Source organism: Arachis hypogaea, chromosome 1 (assembly GCF_003086295.3).
Source record: "Arachis hypogaea cultivar Tifrunner chromosome 1, arahy.Tifrunner.gnm2.J5K5, whole genome shotgun sequence".
Lineage (NCBI taxonomy): Eukaryota > Viridiplantae > Streptophyta > Magnoliopsida > Fabales > Fabaceae > Arachis > Arachis hypogaea.
The window spans coordinates 5,404,093-5,423,254 of NC_092036.1; the positions used below are offsets into that span (position 1 = coordinate 5,404,093).

The 19,162-nt window shown below is 34.6% G+C and overlaps 2 protein-coding genes and 1 pseudogene across 9 annotated transcripts; 2 read left to right on the forward strand and 1 right to left on the reverse strand.

The window, feature by feature from the left end:
• The first annotated feature begins 984 nt into the window (after positions 1 to 984).
• LOC112791933 (mannosyltransferase APTG1-like) lies at positions 985 to 4,260 on the forward strand (annotated as a pseudogene).
• Positions 4,224 to 11,913, reverse strand: LOC112791940 (mediator of RNA polymerase II transcription subunit 4). Of its 8 annotated transcripts, none has more exons than XM_072236291.1 (4): positions 11,351 to 11,806; positions 10,005 to 10,134; positions 7,819 to 9,105; positions 4,224 to 4,609 (listed from the first exon to the last, which is right to left on the reverse strand). In XM_072236291.1, the coding sequence occupies exon 3, from the start codon at positions 9,061 to 9,063 to the stop codon at positions 7,861 to 7,863; it is 1,203 nt and encodes a 400-aa protein (XP_072092392.1). In that variant the 5' UTR covers positions 9,064 to 9,105; positions 10,005 to 10,134; positions 11,351 to 11,806; the 3' UTR covers positions 4,224 to 4,609; positions 7,819 to 7,860. The 8 variants fall into 8 exon arrangements, with proteins under 8 accessions (XP_072092392.1, XP_025690795.1, XP_072092391.1 ...); XM_025835010.3 differs by having other exon boundaries at positions 10,289 to 11,724; XM_072236290.1 differs by lacking the exon at positions 11,351 to 11,806 and adding an exon at positions 10,257 to 10,443.
• Positions 11,914 to 14,516: 2,603 nt separating this feature from the next.
• On the forward strand, positions 14,517 to 16,817 carry LOC112791970 (uncharacterized). The gene is made up of 3 exons (XM_025835039.3): positions 14,517 to 14,692; positions 15,023 to 15,314; positions 16,655 to 16,817. Exons 2-3 carry the CDS (start codon positions 15,053 to 15,055, stop codon positions 16,660 to 16,662), a joined length of 270 nt encoding a protein of 89 aa, XP_025690824.1. The 5' UTR covers positions 14,517 to 14,692; positions 15,023 to 15,052; the 3' UTR covers positions 16,663 to 16,817.
• Positions 16,818 to 19,162: the final 2,345 nt, after the last annotated feature.

The following is a 19,162-nucleotide window of genomic DNA, read 5'->3' on the forward strand; positions in this document are numbered from 1 at the left end:
TAATTCCAAAACTGAAAATACGGTGTTTTGAGTTAGAAACATTTTTAGAAGTTAAAACTGAAAACAGTGAAAATATAGAAATAGTATTTTTAACTTTGTTCCGTTCTTTTGAAATCATTTTCATTGAAAATATTTTTAAAATGTTCAATCAATTATATTTTCATACTTTATCTTTATTTTTATCGAAAATGAAAATAAAAACGTCCAAACCAATCCGTCTTTAAGAATGTGTTTGGAAAATATTAAAGTGAAAAAAGAATTTTATTTTTATTAAAAAATGAATTCTAATTCTATTTTAAATTTAAATTTATGATTTGAAATAATTAATTGTATGAATGAAATGAATTTTGTGTTTTTTACTATTTTATCTTTGTATTTTTTTGTTTGTCTTTTTTTATTTGTTTATAGGAATAAATTTAATATTTTAATCTTTAGTAATAATAAAATTATAAATTTGATATTTTTTGTCTGATTTAATTTGAACATTAATACAAAATTTATAATTTTTTGAGAATTAAAAATTATATTTTTATTATATTCTAAATTAAAAAAAATATTCTTGTGAAAAATTCTATTCTTTAGGTATTCGAAACATACCTTAAAAAGAACAACAATCTAACTGAATGAAATAACTTGTTTGAATTTTGGTGATGTATAAAATAACCTAGGTAATAAAATTTAGAATAATTTTATATTATTTTATTTTTATATTACTAACGATATATTGGTATATGATTACTCACTTTTTTTGTTTTGTTTTTGCTAATTAAGTACTGATCAGATTTTAATAAAAATATATATTTTTTTGTGAACAAAAATATTAATTTTTATATATATATATATATATATATATATATATATATATTTAAATATATTGGGTTAACAAACGGGCCTAGTGATAAGCCCATAATGGAAAGAAATGTTTGGCCCAATTTGTATCGGGTGGATTAGATCCATAAGCCCATCTCGTTCTTCTTCGTCATCCTGTGTTCTACTCTCTCTCTCTCTCTCTCTCTCTCTCTCTCTCCAACGCAACAGACACGAAAATAGAAAGAGAGTAGACAACACCATTCGCATTCACAGAGCAATGAGACGAAGACACAAAAATGACGGAGATAAACAGAAACACGAATCTCGGGATTCTCGCAAATCTGACTCAGATTATTCCGCGTCGTTCTTCTCTTCAGAGAAACGAGTGTTCTTTTTCTGTTTGGTGTTTCGAATGCTGAACTCTCTTTTGGTGCAGACATACTTCAATCCAGATGAACACTGGCAGGGACCCGAGGTTGCGCATCGCATTGCATTTGGGTGCATACCTTATTTTACATTCTTCACCTGAATTTCCCATCTTTCTTCTTCACTTCCAATCGTAAGTGCTGATCGGAGATGGTTTATTCCAGATACGGCCATTTAACGTGGGAATGGAAAAGGGGCATCAGAAGCTACTTACACCCGCTGCTCTTTGTTCCGCTCTATAAAGTTCTTGCCTTTCTGCATCTTGACACCCCTTTGGTTATGGTAACCTTGTTTCTTTCTAATCCTTTTTATGTTCTCATTTAACCACTCTGATTTCAATCTCCCTGTAACTATACAACTTCAGTTTGAGTCGTTTTATCTGCCATTGCATATTGAAGGCTAGCTTAGAAGCATGTGATGTTATCTTAAACAAATATCTATCACATGAACTGAGGCATACTTCATGCTTTTATGTCGTTTCTGTATTCTTTTGACAAGCAAAATGCAGTGGCTATAATTGAGATTTTGTATCCCTTTCAATCAGTGATAGTTCTACAGCTAATGAAGTGGTTCATGTATTCTGCTTCACTTCATAAAACTTGATATGTTTTCTATAATAGGCCCCCTTTTTAACTGGAATAAGATTCATGCAACTTGAGTATCTTCCTTGTCTCGTTTTATGGATATGATTCCACTAATTCTATTCTCTGGTCCTTGCTTCTTAGAGGAAGGCTCCACGGCTGCTGCAGTCTGTGTTTGCTGCAGTTGGTGATTTATACTTGTACAAACTTTCTGCAGTTCTCTTTGGTGACAATGTTGCAAAATGGGCTGTATCCTTTTCTTTTATATATTTACGGCTAGACTTGATCTGTTTTATGTTAAAAATGCATGCGGCCATTATAACATAGGAACACTTTCTCCCCTTGTTATATAAGAAAACTTAACTCTGGTACAGCTCTTTTCCCAGTTGGCCAATTGGTTTATGATCTACTGTTCTGTTCGTACGCTATCAAATAGCTTGGAGACTGTTCTTACACTTGTATCTCTATACTTTTGGCCCTGCATGAGATCTTCTAGTAGAAGTTCCACTGTTTCAAGGAAGTGGGGTTTAGTTTTGGCAGCATTAGCTTGTGCGATCCGACCAACAAGTGCAATCATATGGCTGTATGTTGGCCTCCTTGAATTTTCAAAGGAACGTTACAAATTGAAACTCCTTTTTTGGAGGTGGCACCCATCGGGTATGTTTAGTTGGGAATGGGGGAGTTTCTCATTTCATAATGTGTTATCTTTCATATCTATCTAAATACCAAGTTGGGTTAGATTATCGGAACTCTTATTCCAGCAGTATATTCCAGGGAACCTATTTTGTTGCATTGGCTGCAGTCACATTAATCTAACATTTCAGCTTTCAAATGTCAATCACAGATGTCTGATTTAGGGCAAATTATTTTTATTATTTTGTATCAGGATGCTGGTGCTCGGACTTACCTGCTTATTAGATCGTATCATGTATGGCACATGGATTCTAGTACCACTTAATTTTCTAAAATTCAATTTTCTTTCTTCGGGTGGAGACTATTATGGAACTCACAAGTGGCACTGGTACTTCACTCAGGGATTTCCAGTGATGATCTTCTCTTTCTTACCATTTTGCATAGCTGGTATCATTTATTCAAAACAGTGGAGATATGCTTGTCTTCTTGCTTGGGTTCTGGGTTTATACAGTGTACTAGGTCACAAGGAGTTCAGGTACTTCAATCAAAATTATTCATACATATATAAGTGTATACATGGTCTGCTGGTTTTAATTGGTTTGTGATAATAATTACTATGAAGTACAGGTTTGTGTTGCCCATTCTTCCCATAGCTCTGATCTTCTCTGGTTATTGTTTGGCTATGATAGAAGATCCTGGTTTGCCTGGTTATAAAGGAAAAGAATCTTCAAAGAAGCGTACCAATTGTTCTCTGAAGGTGGTACTTGCTGTCATATTTTTGCTTGCTACCAATATTCCAATGTCTCTGTATATGAGTTTGGTTCATCAGGTATTGTCACTATTCTTCATTCTTACAATTGAGGGGTTATCTTAATGATCTTTTGTGAACATCTATGAAAAATACTTTATATATTCTATACTTTCAAAACAGAGGGGACCTGAGGATGTTATGAACCACCTTGCCAGAGAAGCTCGTCATGGGAAAGTGAAAAACATCCTATTTCTAACTCCTTGCCATGCCACCCCGTACTACTCCGTACTGCATCGCGACCTGCCAATGCGATTCCTGGACTGCACACCAAGGTTTGGAATTCACAATCCTGGAGTGGCTTGTAATCTTCATTGGGACTGAAATAACAATTCTTGTTAATTTTATTGTGTTCTGCAGCGAAGAGAGAGGAGTTCTTGACGAGTCTGACCATTTTCTGATGGATCCTGTTTCATTTTTATCCGAATATGCAAAAAATATGTCCCTTCCGAGCCACATTGTTTTATTTCATTCGGAAGAACAAAAATTGAAGAACTTATTAAATTCACATGATTATAGAGAGGTAATAATAAGAATATTGTAAACAAATTGCTGCTTAGTTTTTTGTTATTTATTATTATTGAGGGTAATTTTTAATCATTTGCTTATATTGGGATTTAACAACAGGAAAGAAGATTTTTTAATGCTCACTTCAAGGTGGATCGCGAACTTCAAGCATCGATTGTTGTCTACGTCCATACAAGGCAGTGAATGATTATCTGCCATGCATAGTTTTGGACTCGGTACCATCGTTGGTGTCATTTCTTCAGGTTTCTCTTGAAAATTTTGACATTGGTGATTTGAAAACTTTGTACAACAGTGTATTTTTTGCCTCCAAAATTTGCACTGGATAGTTTGTAAATTCCTGCCTAACACAGTTAGAGATGATCTACAGTTTTGTATTTTAAGGGAGTGTAATGAGGATGTAACAATGACTAGTTTGTTATCAAGAGTAGTGATCTATCTATCATCAACGAATTTTCCTTGGAAGATTTCTAACCATATCAAGTGGCAAAATGCTTTACACTTTGAGGTTCATAATGAAAAGAAAAATAAATAATATGAACTAAGGTGTACATTTTCTGAACAAGTTGGATGAACACACAGTGAATGCTCTCTTACTATACTCGGAGCATTCACCTAAACAGAAAACAGAGACATAATATAGAGGAAACATTGTCAAACTAGCTGCTTGCTAGGCCTTTCCACAGAAGAAGCCTTCGGAGTTGGTCTAGAAACCTAGCCTGCCATGCAGGTTCATCATCACCTTCATAGACAAAACCACTCTTGCTATACAGTTTTTTAGCTGGTTCATTGTCATTAGCAACATGGACGTACGAATCTGTTATACCTGAAACAAAAGACAGAAAGAAATTTACTTTTAATAACCTCAGTCAATGTTTAACTAACGCAAGACCAAATTGCATGATGACAAGGACTAACTAACAAAAACTCCATGATTTTTTTTTTGTTGTTGTTTACTCTTGTTTACGCCTGTTCTTAAATACTATATATACATGTGTATATATGCATTACATTTTGAAAAATTATGAACACACGCATATATATCAAAAATATTATTTGTATACCAAAATCAGTCACTAAAATCAGCCACTAATGTATTCGTGTATAAATACATGTATGATTTATTTTTTTTTCAATGTGTATTTGTAGTCTAAGTTTCCAACATGTATTTTATACTGGTGATTGACTTTAGTAGTTAATTTTAGTGTCTAATTTTAGTGTATACGTAACATAGTTATATATATACTCAAAATAGTATCATACCTAAAATTAAAGATCTAAAATCTAACGACAATATATTGTCACTGGAATTTTTTTGTAATAATCGGGTGAAGTTTTGAACTTCCAAGTAGAAAATAATTTCCAGCTTAATTATAGGCAAATTTATGTGACCAATTAATCTTTTGCCCCAATCATAGAGGCTAATTTGAAGGTAGTGTGTCCACATCTCATATTATTTGTGACTTTACTCAATTGGAATAAGTTGAAAACAAAGAATTCAAAGAGCAAAATTTTCCAAAACCATCACCCTCTAAATAGTAAAACTCCTAAACAGAGTATTAAAGATAGCGAGTCAAAGTTCAAGGATCAAGAACCTAAAAAAGAAAGTAGTAAACTAACTACACTGCAACTATTTTTCTGTTTTGGTAAAGTCTGTCTTGATTAGTCTTGTTGAGAGACTAAGTCAGAATCGCTGAGCTTTATATGGTTGTGTCTCAGTTATTCCAAGTGTAGTGTTGTAATACTCCAATAGCTCAATACATCTGTCTTTTTCTCTTTTCGTTCTGAAAAGCTTTCTTTTCTCTATTTTCTCTGCTGCAACAGTTTCTGGAGTTGCAAGTCGTCTTCTTTGTTTTCCTATTACAGAGTCCACTAATTTAATCCTCCAAAGTCTTTGCCTTCCCCTAGTAACACACACTCAAGTGTTACTAATTTCTTTCACATTTTAGGCCATTGATGTTTCTTTCTCCTTTCTCAATGGTGGTGTTTCTTGGAAAATATATAGTAGTTGATGTTACCAAACTCTCCACTATTTTACTAATCTTTTGATGAATCATTTTTGACATTTTTGGATAGTCGTCCAACAAGAAAATAATTATATACATTAAAAGAAAAAAAAAACAATAAGGTATAGACTTTTAAGTTTCAAGATCTAACCAATTAGTAACTTATCTATAATGATGTTTCCTTATAAGCTGTGAACATAAAGCACCCAAAAATTTTAGTGCGCTACATGTTCCATTCAGAAATTAAGCAATGTTCTAACGGTCTAGGGCACAAAATACACAGAAGCAGTTACACAAATAGGTTAGATAATGGATTGATTTCTACAGTAAATTAACATGAAGACTGAGAGGGACAAAATATTGTTGAGTTAGAAAACATCCTCTATCAAGGCTCGCCACTGTTGGAATGTAATGAAAGGCAAGGCAATTTATCCTCTATCTAACCGCGGTTCCACTAATAGAGATGATTGGCATGTCATGTAACAGAAAGTTCCTCAATCCTCATCAAGATTGTGCACAAACCTGTCGTAATGGAGTATTTCAGTTGTTTAGGTAAAGAGGAAGATTAGTGATATAGAAGATGTATCTTGATTGGAGTCCAATAGATATTTTGATAATTTAGAAAGTGCTTAATTCTCAGAGAAAGAAGCGAAAATGAATACATCAAGTGTCATGCATTATGCCAATCTCAAAGCTAAAAGCCAAAAACTAGGGCTGTTTGGTTTGCTAAAAATAAAAAAGAAAACACAAATGCGAAAAAAAGAGCTGACGCATTCCACCTTACGCATTGCGCAGGATCCAGAAAGAGCCACTTGTTCGCATCCAAAGGGTATAATATAGACAGCCTAACATGATGCAAGCATCATGGGTTGATTCTACGGCTTGAACACAGAGACAACTCAATTGCTATTCTAAGGCTCCCCTTTAAGAAAATGGAAACACAAACCAAACTTGATTTCTTCTCACATTTTTATTCAGTCAAAAACTAAAACCAAATCCTTGAACTAAATCTCAAAATAGAATACTAGTAGCAATTATTGTCTATGTTAAATATCATTGTAACGTAAGGAACAGAACAGAACCCTCCACTATAGAAAATACAGTGCCTATTGAAAAACTTCTAAAGAAGCATATACTAAGATGCTTTCCACTTTATAGAGCTTGCAGCAGAAACAGTACAAACCCTCAAGCCAAGATTATGTACCACGAGTCATCCGAACCAAAATACAGAACACCACACGAAGAAAAAATGGGAAACAACAGAAAATAAAATTTGCATTTTGTAATTTAGTGGTGCATATTTTGTAATATATCCTTTATATATATATATAAAAATAACCAAACACTTTATTGCATAGTGCAAAAGATAGAAACAGCATTTCTTTCACCAGGGATTTAAACTATGGCTGTATACTCGGTATAGTGAGTTAGTGACAACTTACACTAATCAATTTTGAAGTGAATGTTATAATGTCAACCAACCAATATTTAACTTTCCAATCTAGGTTTATATCCTTCTCTAAACGATTGGTTGTCCATGCTTCTACGTTACCAGTAAATGACCAGGGAAAGAGAAAGAAAAGAAGAAAGTGACTACAAAGACCTAAAAGGAATGAAATGGAATAAAACTTTCAAATGCTAGAAATGTTTAAACAGAAGATGGGGCTGCTGTAGCAATTGCCACCTCTTCAAAACAGGTGCTGGTTAAATTAGCGCTTGTTTTGCAACCGTGACAAACGGTGAAACCATGACAAACATGCGAACTAGTTGGGATGTTCTAACTCCTGATGTGCAGAGGAAGGCTAGAAATGGAAGCCGGGAAGGGAGTTGGAGGAAAGTATGGCAAAACTTTGAAGCCTAGTTGGCTAAAATGTTATTCTATATTATGTCAATTAAAGACACATTTTAAAGAACAACACAAGACTAAAATATACTGGGGTGCAAGTTTTAGGGCTTATTTTGGTAAAGACTATAATTCAAGGACAAATATATGGTGTTAACCCTACAAAAACATCACAAAAGTTTTTACCTGTACAATTGTCAGTTTGAGGTAATGAGCTTCATCATTTTCTCAATCTTCATCATCAGAGCTGGCTTCATCACTGCTGTAATCGCTACTATCACTACCGTCAAGATCCAAATTAACATGCTGCACTTGAATGACTTCAGGTTGCTTAGGCTGAGGGATGTGATGGGGTACTTGTTGCTGCTCAAACCTTGGTGCAGGAAGTGAGTCCATGGGTGGCAATGGCACAGGATCCCCAGGTTTCCACCCAGGTGGGGGAAGTGGAAGATCAATAGGCAATTGCACAGGCATTCCAGGCTTCCAGCCAGGCGGAACTGTAAAATTTGGTGGAAGCAACCCTTGAATTGCAGACAAATTGGCATCCACTTGCTGTGGAGGTGGAGGCTCAATAATGGCCTCAATTGTTTTCTCTTTCGTTTCAACAACTTTAGGCAATCCAACATCAAGGTCAGCAAAGTTATATAACTGTGAAGCTCTCATTTGCTCCTCTTGTGGCGCAGGTGGCAGTGCACCACGCAAAGGAGCTTGCCCAGCTCCAAATTCTGGTGGCGCAAAGGTTGTATAACTTATCCGGTGAGCATATGATAATATATCTGATAGCTTCAGCTGGGATGAGACAGTTGAGGATGTCAAAGAATCATCTTCACTGTCATCTCCTGATTTCAACCTCTTGGTGCTGCGGCGATAATCAGAGTAATCATCAACAAGAATGTCGAGACACCGCTCGGCATCTTTGAGTTTGTTGGCAAATGCAAGAAGTGCTGAATCTTTTGAGCGAATTTCCCGATCAATCTTCTGCTTAGCATCTTGCAGATCAAGAATCTCTTGGAGTTCAGCGACATCTTCAAAGATCTGAGTTTGAAGAATAGTGAATTGTGAAATAACTTCTTTGGTTGTGGAAGGAGAAGAATCATGTGGGGTAGATGAATGAGCTTGGCCTTGGGTAGAAAGGAAGGTGGGGATGGATCCTCGGAATGCAGTGACCCAAAGTGACCTGTTGGGTGAAACTTCAAAGAGCTTAGAAGTTAAGGAAGCCATTTGTTGAAGAAGTGCTTGTGCTCGAGGGAGAGGTGGGAGAAGAGAGAGCAGAGCTGCAGAAGGGCCAGCTGCGTGGCGGTCTAGGTGGGGCTGGTGATGATGGCTCTGTGAGGGAGGGAGCTTTGGGGGAGTAGGATTCGGAATGGATGGTGAATTTGGGTTTGTGAGGCCTAGCCTAGCAGGGGATTGCACAATTTGGTGCTGAAGCATTTTGTACAATGACTCCGATCCTTTTCTCTTTCACTCTTCTACCTGCCACAAATTAGAAAATGTTGTATCAGATCTGAATGATTTCTGAGTAAACACCAAAGCTGCTTTATATCCAGCAATTTCATCTGCTTGACAGAATATTAAAATAGCATTATTAATACATAAAAGAAACAAAGGAAAAGGTTCTTAGTGTTCTCTCAATAGGAGAGAACGCCAGAACTTCAGGTTCTTCTACCTTAACTCCCTCATGGCTTCATAGCCATCTGAAACATACATCCACAAAAATCACTTACATAAACAGTTTAAAACCTGGATTCAACACAAGTAACCACAACCTTCCAAACACAGATAAGTCAGCACACAGACATGTAACCACAATGCAAGGAATCATGACAATCATCACACATCTCTTTAACCATACAAAAGCAACCTAACCACCATATTACCCACCACTTCCTAAACACAAACCACCTTAACCAAGCCCACCACCAGATTCATCAAACGCAATAATCTACTTAGACAGTGTCACTATTCACAAGAAATAGAAAAGATTGCAAAGATTACACAGAACAGATTGCACATTCAACAGCAAAAGAAAATATAACCCTAATGTAAATACAATCAAGAGAAACAAAAAGGAAAAAACCAAAGAAAGATAAAAAAAAATCATAATAACCCTAACATACCCCGAACATATTGCACAAATTTGGAATCCTTAAAAAATTATAAGAACAGATTACACAAATATAAATCATAAGAACAGATTTGGAATGATAAAAAAATCATAAGAACAAATAAAAAAAAAAAAACATAATAACCCCAATATACACAGAACATATTGCACAACTTTGGAATCCTTAAAAAATCATAGGAACAGAGTACACAAATAAAATCATAACATAAAAAATTCATCAAAGGAAGATTTAAAAAAAAAAACTCACCTGGATCACGAGGAAGAAGCGGTGATTGCGGCGGAGGGAAGGAGTGAGCAGCAGGTCAGCAGCAAGTAACTCAGCCACCGATGAGGGAAGGAGTATGCGGAGGCTGTCAGTGGTGGCGACAGGGACTAATCTAATAAAATAGATAGATAGATGAACAAAACAATTTAAAATCCATATCCTTAACAGATCAAGTCATCAATATTCAATAATCAAATAATTAAGATAATGAGAGAGGCAAAAAAAAAAAAAAACCAGAAGAGAGCAGATCGGTGCAGAGATCTGACCGGCGGCGAGAGAGAAGCACAGCCGCAGTGTGAAGGAAGTGGCTGCTGTTACGGTGTTTGAGAGAGCTGTGGGGGAAGATCACGGATTTCGTGTAGTTGTCAGGGTATTTTGGGGTTTTTAAACTAATTTACTAATTTGAATTCTTTTAAGGTTCTAACTGAACCGGTCATTGAACCATTTTAATTATTAGTTTATTAATTTATTGATTTGATCAATTCGACTGCGGTTCAATTAAAAAATTCGTTTTATAATAAAATATAAATAAATACATTAAAATATAATTATAATTTATTTATATATATATATTTATATTTACAAAATATTATTGGTAGCTAAATTTATTATTTGCATTCTCTTAAAAATTATATAATCTGATTTATTGAACAGACAAAAAAATTCAATCCAAAACGTATACACAAAATAACTAAAGAATTGGACAATGCTAATACAAACTGAAATTCTTACACTAAAAAATTTCTTTAAACCCACACATTTAACACATTAAATCAAACAAACGTTTCAATTTGTCTTGATATAAGTTCACTCAGTTCTAAAAATACATAAGTCAAGCACTTCAACATAAAGAAATAAGCATGCAACATAAGCATGCTATGATAAATGTTGATTAGTAACAAAAAAGTTAGTATGATAAACGAAGGAAAACAACCTCAAGTGCTATAAAACCACTTACCCAATTAAAACAAATCGTCAGCAAACATTATTAGTTTATTACCAAGAACATGATTAATTCAATTCGTTAACTAGTGATCCTAAAACCGGCATTATGTCTTTTAGCAAACACTTTTTTCATTCTTATTATGCGAATTTGAGACACTTTTAAGTTTAGTTAAAAGCAAATGTCAACTTCTAGTATATGAGTTTCTAGTATCACCTCTGAATCTTGTTTTAGCTTTCTAAACCAAGAAAAAAAAAGTGAAATAAATATCAGGTGCTTCTTTTTGTTTGTTTTCAACCTTACATCAGTAACATGAGAAACTATTTATTGATGGGGATGGCTTAGGTAGAAAAAAATCATTACAGTTGGTAAAGGTGGAATTCACCTTCAGGGGGAAGAGCCATGAAAGTGAAGGGTAGCACGGTGAAGCTCGATCATGGAAGGAGTTCACACTCCTCCTAGATGCCACCAAAATTTTGGTACTTTCACACCTGTCCGTGGTCCCTTACCCCTGCCTGTAATCTCAAAACCAGATAAAAATCTCTTCCTCTTCTCTATGGCGCCGGCGGGACAGTGGCTGCGCGACGGAGGCAGGAGGTGAGATCGGCGAAGGTGGTTTCGAAGCTCAAACGGTGGCAGCACGATGGAGGGGAAGGAAGCTGCGACGGTAGCTTTGAAGCTCGAAGTTGCGACGGCGGCGGTAGAAGGCCGGTGGCTAGACGGAAGTGAAGGACGAGCTCGACGACGATGAGAAGAAGGAGAAGCTCGAGGTCGGGGGTGATGGGAGTGAGTGGGTGCGGTGCGTTTTGCTTTGCCGTTGTGGAAGGGTTGGGTAATGGTTAGCGTTCCTCAATCATACGACGCCATTTTTGCAAAAATTCAGAAAATCGGTCGGATTTTTGTTCGGTTCGATCGACCTATTTTTGGTCGATTCGACGGTTCAACACCGGTTTTTTAAATCTCTGATTTTGGCTTTAATTTGAACTGTATTTTTCATCCGTTTGCAGTTCAGCCGGCCTGTTCAAACCAACTTTCAGAACTTTAAATTCTTTAGGTTTTTTGTTTTTTGTTTAGCAAGTTTTATATTTAATGATAAAATTACTTTTTTTTTTACAAGAAACGAGGCTAGAGTCTAAAAAAATTACATAGAAACAACTCTAAAAAAAAGAATACCAATGGCATCTGCCATGAAATAAAAAGAAATAATAAGAGGTAAATTAAAGAAAAAATGACATCTCAACTGCATATTACAACCCTGTGCTGCCAGTCAATTAGCACAAGCATATGCTTTTCTGAATTCATGATGAATTTTTCAAGCGGTAAATCCGTGACATCTGAAATAAATCGTAGCATCAATAAATTTAGCAAAATGAAAATCAGTATTATTTCTCAGATAAAGTTCGGCAACAACATTTGAATCCACATCAATACTTAGGTTAAGAATATTAAAGTTGATAGCCAAATCTAATCTAAGAAGAATTTTCCATAATTCAATTTGAGTAACAGAGCAAGTATCCAAATTAGCACTGAAACATGCCAAAAGCTTATCATCATGATTCATTATGATATCATGATCCTTTATGATACCATTACAAGTCGCAGTTCCTTCTTTTGTGACTGAACCATCAGAATTTAATTTGAAGAATGGCGAGACAGGGGCACCCATGTGATTTATTTTTCGAAAAAGGAACAAACTCTACTCTTGGTTCGAAAAAGTTCAAATTATGCAAAATGAGGGCAATTTACTGAATTAAATAAACTTGCCGTCAAAATTACCATAATACACATTTTAAAAAATGGATACTGAAATGCATTTTTTTTATAAACTATGTAAACTGCGATACCCTATCGCGGTTTACAAATGCACGTAATCCGCTATAGGGGTGTCGCGAATTACGTTCGAGAAAAATCATCACATAATCTGCAGTAGGGGTGTCGCGGTTTATGTGTATTTTGTAGACGTGGATAAACCGCTACAAGGGTCTAGCGGTTTATGCTTTAGTGTGGACTTAGTTCGTTTTTCATGGAGGATGAGTTTTGGATGAAAGTTTGATTTGCAATTTTTATGTATGGCGCAGCATAGGTTGGGCTTTGATTTAATTGAAATTAGTCTCTTGAACTCATAGAGTTATCAACAAAATTAGAACACCTTAACTCGAGAATCACAACACATAAAGAATCGCTAACAATAACAACGTCACCATGAAACGAACAGCAAGTATAACTTTAATTAACAGTAAGTACAACTAAAACAGGACAAGAACACAAATAAGGAAAGAAAAATGAAAGCTAATTATGACGACCTAATGACACCTATGCCTCGGCACTGGAGGCGGATCCTCGCTGAGGGCAAGTCCTGCGAGTGTGTCATGTCTGTCTGCATAGCCCACATTGCTTCGGCCGACTAGTATCGACCTCATCCATGGTGTTACGGATTCTTGTTGACCTTGGTGTAGTTGTGATTCTCGAGTTAAGGTGTTCTAATTTTGTTACCGATTTTCTATGTAGTTGTGATTCTCGAGTTAAGGTGTTCTAATTTTATTGATAACTCTATGAGTTCAAGAGACTAATTTCAATTAAATCAAAGCACAACCTATGTTGCACCATACATAAAAATTGCAAACCAAACTTTCATCCAAAAACTCATCCTCCATGAAAAACGAACTAAGTTCACACTAAAGCATAAACCGCTAGACTCTTGTAGCGGTTTATGCACGTCTACAAAATACACATAAACCGCGACACCCTACCGCGGATTATGTGATGATTTATCTCGAACGTAATCCGCGGCACTCCTATGACGAATTATGTGCATTTGTAAACCGCGATATTCCTGTCGCGGTTTACATAATTTATGAAAAAAATGCATTTCGGCATCCACTTTTCAAAATGTGCATTATGATAATTTTTAGGGCCAATTTATTTAATTCAGTAAATTGTCCCAAAATGATAATTTTTTGCTAGATGGAGAGCTGTCCAACAAACAGAATCTTCTTGCATAGAGTGGTCAACCTCAAAAGAAGGTATTCATTGTGCAAACAAAGATCAAGGGCCAAAAGACATTTTGGTAGTGGAATTGAACCGATAGATTTTTCAGGAGCCATAGATAAAGAAATTTACTAAAAGATTTATCTATACTCAATGAGTTATCTATGCTTTTTTACGTCTCGTGCACGACTTTATAATCACGGAAGACATAAAACACAAATTTAGGATAAAGACCACGAATACAACAAAGATTATCCGTTATCATTACTTTAGTATCATATAATCAAACATCAAACATTTAAAATTTAAATAAAATTTAAGCGATTAAATTGAAATAATGTAAAATAAGGGTAATAATGTTATTATTTTTATTTTGATTATGTTATTTTATACCTCACTGTTTATATTATGTGTTTGTATAAATTTATGAATAAAATAATATCAAAATAAAAATTATAATATCTATTTTTTAAAATAATTTGAATAATAAATTACATTATAAAAAATTTTATATAATTATTTAATTAAATTTTTGTATTTAAATATTTTTTAATAATAAAAATGATAATTTTTTCAAGAACCCTGGAACTGGGAAAAAAGAAAAAAGAGAGAGAGAGAAAGAGAATCGTATCTTGCTCAGGCCAAAAACAAAAAACTAACACTAACATTCAGTCGAGCAATTTTAGAGCCAGTTCAATCACCATCGACGGATCTAGTTTCTTGTTCTGATTACGTTGAGGTTCTTCGCTGGTCCTGTTTATTCCTTCAGTTCTTCGAGTCCCAAATCTGAAGCTACATAATATTATTGATTGCGATCAAACATTTCTCTAAGTTTTTTTTTTTTCTGCAGACATACTTGTTTTAAATGATTGTGACGATGTCTCTTATTTCATTTAATCAATTCTAGAATATGTAGATAGATTATGCGAAATTTCTAATTACTTTGTGGATTATATTTGGTTTGACATTCAATTGAATTGATTATTCCATATTTACATAGTAGGTTAGGGTTTATGAGGAGATTTGTTGTTGATTGTTTTGTTGTTGTTATTGTTGGTGGTGGTGATAGTGTATATAAAGAGAATAGAAGAGAACAGAGATGGGATTCATAATGGAATTTGCGAGGCACTTGGTACTGAAGATGATGGAAGATCCAGAGGAAAGGGATAAGAAGTTCAGGGAGCATGTATATGCCGTGAAAGACAGGTGCGCCAAAACCAAGGAGATGTGGAGTCTCCCAATGAGGCCCTATGGCTTTTGGACCTTCGAGCGCCATAACTCTCAGCTTGCTTGGGATGCTCAGATCAGCCAGGTCCAAGGACGCCGAGACCCCTACGACGATGCCCTCCAACAATTCTCAGGTATCCCACCATGAATTCTCATCACTTCCACACTGCCATGTTTTAATAAACATTCTGCATTTGTGTTGCTATAGAATTTTGGTTAAACCATTTTTAAGGTAGAATTAGAATTGAAGGGGTAATGTTATGCGACTGTTTATCCCAATGGTTCAAGTTGTTAGGTAGATGCATGCACATAAAGTGTTGCGTATCGAATGGTACTTCATTTATGATTTTTGTTTAATGAGTGAATGGTTGAGCCTTAAGATGCTGCTCTTAGCTCATTTGCAGTTTACTAAGGTACATGGACCATCAAACTTTCTGTCAAGCATGCATTGTTTGTATAGACATGCTATGCTATTTTTTATATTTCTGGAACGTGAAGCTGCCTCTCCTGTATTGCCATTTTAGCTGCCGGCTTATCCTTTTCACCTAGCTGGTTTCTTCACCTAAAAGTTTGGAGCGAGGGGTTTACTTTGAGAGGTTCTGACTTAGATGTCAAAATCTAACATCAGGATCTTGGTGCTTTTTATAGAAGTATATAAAATTATAGCAAAAAATGACTTTTTTTTTGTCCTTTCTTTTTCCATTTCTTTCATTTTATCCCATTCCTCTTTATGCACCTTGGACTTCTTAGGAAGATGCTTGAAGAGGCCACTACATTGAGCAAAATATCCATGTTATTGACTATATCTCCATGGCTGCTAGTTATATACAATGATCCAGACCAACTTAGATCCAAAACGGGTCTTGTATGTTATCAATTAAAGCATCAATAGGTATAACTCAACAAAATATTAACTGGGGTCGAGGGAGGAGTCATCGTAACAAAAAGTATATTTTTTATTTCTTGATTGTGTCGCTTGTTGGGATATGGTATTGTCTTAGAATGCGAGGTTTCTTTAGGTTTTTTTTTTTTTTTTTTTACTTTTTTCTTTTGATTCTTTCTCTTTGAGGGAAGATTATAAAAGAAGAAAAAGGTGGGAGGAGGAGGGGGCGAAAGCGAGGGACAAGGTAAGAAGATGAGTTTGCCAAGATAGACATGACGAAGGGGAAGAGGGAAGTCAAGGGGTAGTGAAAGAGAAGGATAAAATAGATATTACGAAGTTAAATGTATTCTTTGAATATTTCATTAAGTATGTTTTATAAAGTTATTTTTATATAATAAAAATGCTTTAATCTCACCCATCGATTAAATTTTTAATGGATAAAATTTATAAAGAATCTTGGACCACCAAGGGTGCAAATATACTTTCCTTGATGAAGAAGGCTCCCACTTTGAGTTGGAATCTCTATGCATTTTTCTTATGTTCACATTTTCTGCATTCATTCATATATTATTTCTTCTCTTTTAAATGCAGGGAAATGAAATTGTCACAAGTTCTTTTGGTGGAAAACTGTGAATTCCTCTTATTTCCCTCATTGAATTTTCTGTTCCATTTTTTATGGAGACATTGCAGACAGCTGGTTTTGTACTGCTTCAAACTGTTATCTGAATAAAGTTTCCTAATATTAACTCTGGTATTACGTGAGACTCTTATTTTTCTTTTTGGAATTTATATCATATTTCACAATTGCACTTCCGGGATGCTTAAACATATACAACATTTCTAATGTTTTAAAACAAGCTATTTTTGAATTTTGACATATTTTGTGTGTGACATTATATATTGTAGATTTGGTAAGTGGTAACATTCTTGAACTAGTTTTGCCATATAACATACAGAGTAGTTAATCTTGCAAAATCTCAGTGGAATCTTGGGTTCCCATCCCATCCCAAAAACAACCTAGGATGAGATTGTACGAGATATCAGTTTGTGTCTCAACCGTCTCAGCCGGGGTCATGCTGGGATCCCAATCAGAATCTTTGCGTATCCCAGAAATTCCCGCCGAGATGATATGCGAGAGTGTCGAATCCTCTTTTTTCCCACACAAGCAGCATCAATAATGGATTTTAAAGGGGGTATGTGGGTATTATCAGTCTAATGTTGTGTTAGTTCTGTTACTACACTTTCTTTCGTCAGTAACCACTCTGCATTCATTCAGCAATCCTTATTTCTATAATTTTCTCATGCATTTATGCTGTCTCTTCTCCCCTGATGCGCCACTTGTGCAATATGTTTCCTCTTCCCTAAGCAAGACATTAAGCTTAAACACTTACCATCAATAAAGCTTCCTGCTATCTCTTCCTCTATTTGACTTATACCTTCTCTCCTTGGTCATTCTTAGTTCAGTCTTTGCTGAATCCTCCTCCTCCCCCCTCTTTTGAGAATCATTGTGTCCCTTTTTCTATTCTAAGTTTGTTTCATAATCATTGCATGGTAAAAACTCACATGCAGTTGTCTTGATGTGAAATTAATAGTTAAGAATCATTAGATGACAATTTAGTCAAACTTCCAAAATCATCTAATGGTTATTGGCTATCACTTTCATACAAGACAATTGCATGTGAATATTCACCAGTATGCATGCTATTTATTTTGCATAATTTTCCTCTTAGCTCTCTTCAGCTCTCCAACTAACATTATGATGACTATTTTCATGGAAATTTAGTGTGACCCATATTTTATGTCGACTTCAAGGTTTTTGAGACGAAAAATGATATTTTTACAGCTTTTTGTGTATATTTTCTCACTGATTTAAAAACATAAATTTTTATCTTTCTCAATTTTGATCAATAGCTTTTATTAGTATAAGTGAAAAGTGTACAAGAAATGTGTATATAAAGGTAATGCATATAATATCACTCTTTTGAATCTGGCGGAGTTATGTTTTGATTATATTAATATTGATTGGGGCGAGCATCACTTAATGCAGCCTCATATGCTTATTTTAGTATCTTCTTTTAGAGAGTAACACATTTATTTGGTCAAATTGCATCCTACGGTGAAATTTTTTAATTCTTTTACAGATTATGTGTTATCTATTATAATCGAAATTTCTAATTAATATAAGCAAGAAATCAGGCCGCGATAAAATTTTCAACTCAAGCAAATTCTAAAGGTTTATAGATCTTACTCCGAGGTACCATCTTACTACAAATAATAATAATGTTATTTGATTAATTGCAATTAAATTATTCTATATGATCAAATAAGATACTTAAATGAGTAAGAGTTTAGTTGTTACCATGCCGAAATTTAAGGTAGTAAGATGAGTAACAACACAAAATACATACTTAAATGTTCCAAAATAAAATTCTAAATACTGAAGGAGGCTTTATAATTGTATATTATTTAATATTTATAGTGCAAATCAAAGTAAAGAATGTCCCACCATTTCTATATCATAATAAAAATAGTAAGTCTATCAGTTTTATCTATAAGAGAGAATATATGAATCTTCGGCTATATATGTTACGTGTATACTAAAATTAGTCACTAAAGTTAGTTATTATTATAAAATACATATTAAAATATAAATATACATTAAAAATAAATTAAATCACATATATATTTATACACAAATATATTAGTGGCTGATTTTGTGGTATAAATAACATTTTTTATGAATCTTATATACTTTTATATGTACCAAAAAGTAACTTGGTAAAACCTTGTGTGTGTTAGTGTGCACAAAAATATTTGGTCCTACAGATATGATAAGATAACCAAGAAGAACAGAGGACATTATTCACGTGGTGAAAATTCATAGCCTTGTGACGTAACAATAGTTTTTGTCAACCATTACATATAGGAGTAGCATTTTGGGAGAGGGTAAAACTGAGATAAATGAGTATGTTGGACTCAAAAACGACAGAGGTTAAATATTTGTAAACGTGAAAAAATAACAAATAATATATATTTTTAATAATAGCGACATGTATATAAAATTATAAATAGTGGTCAACGTGAAGAAACTTTAGTTTT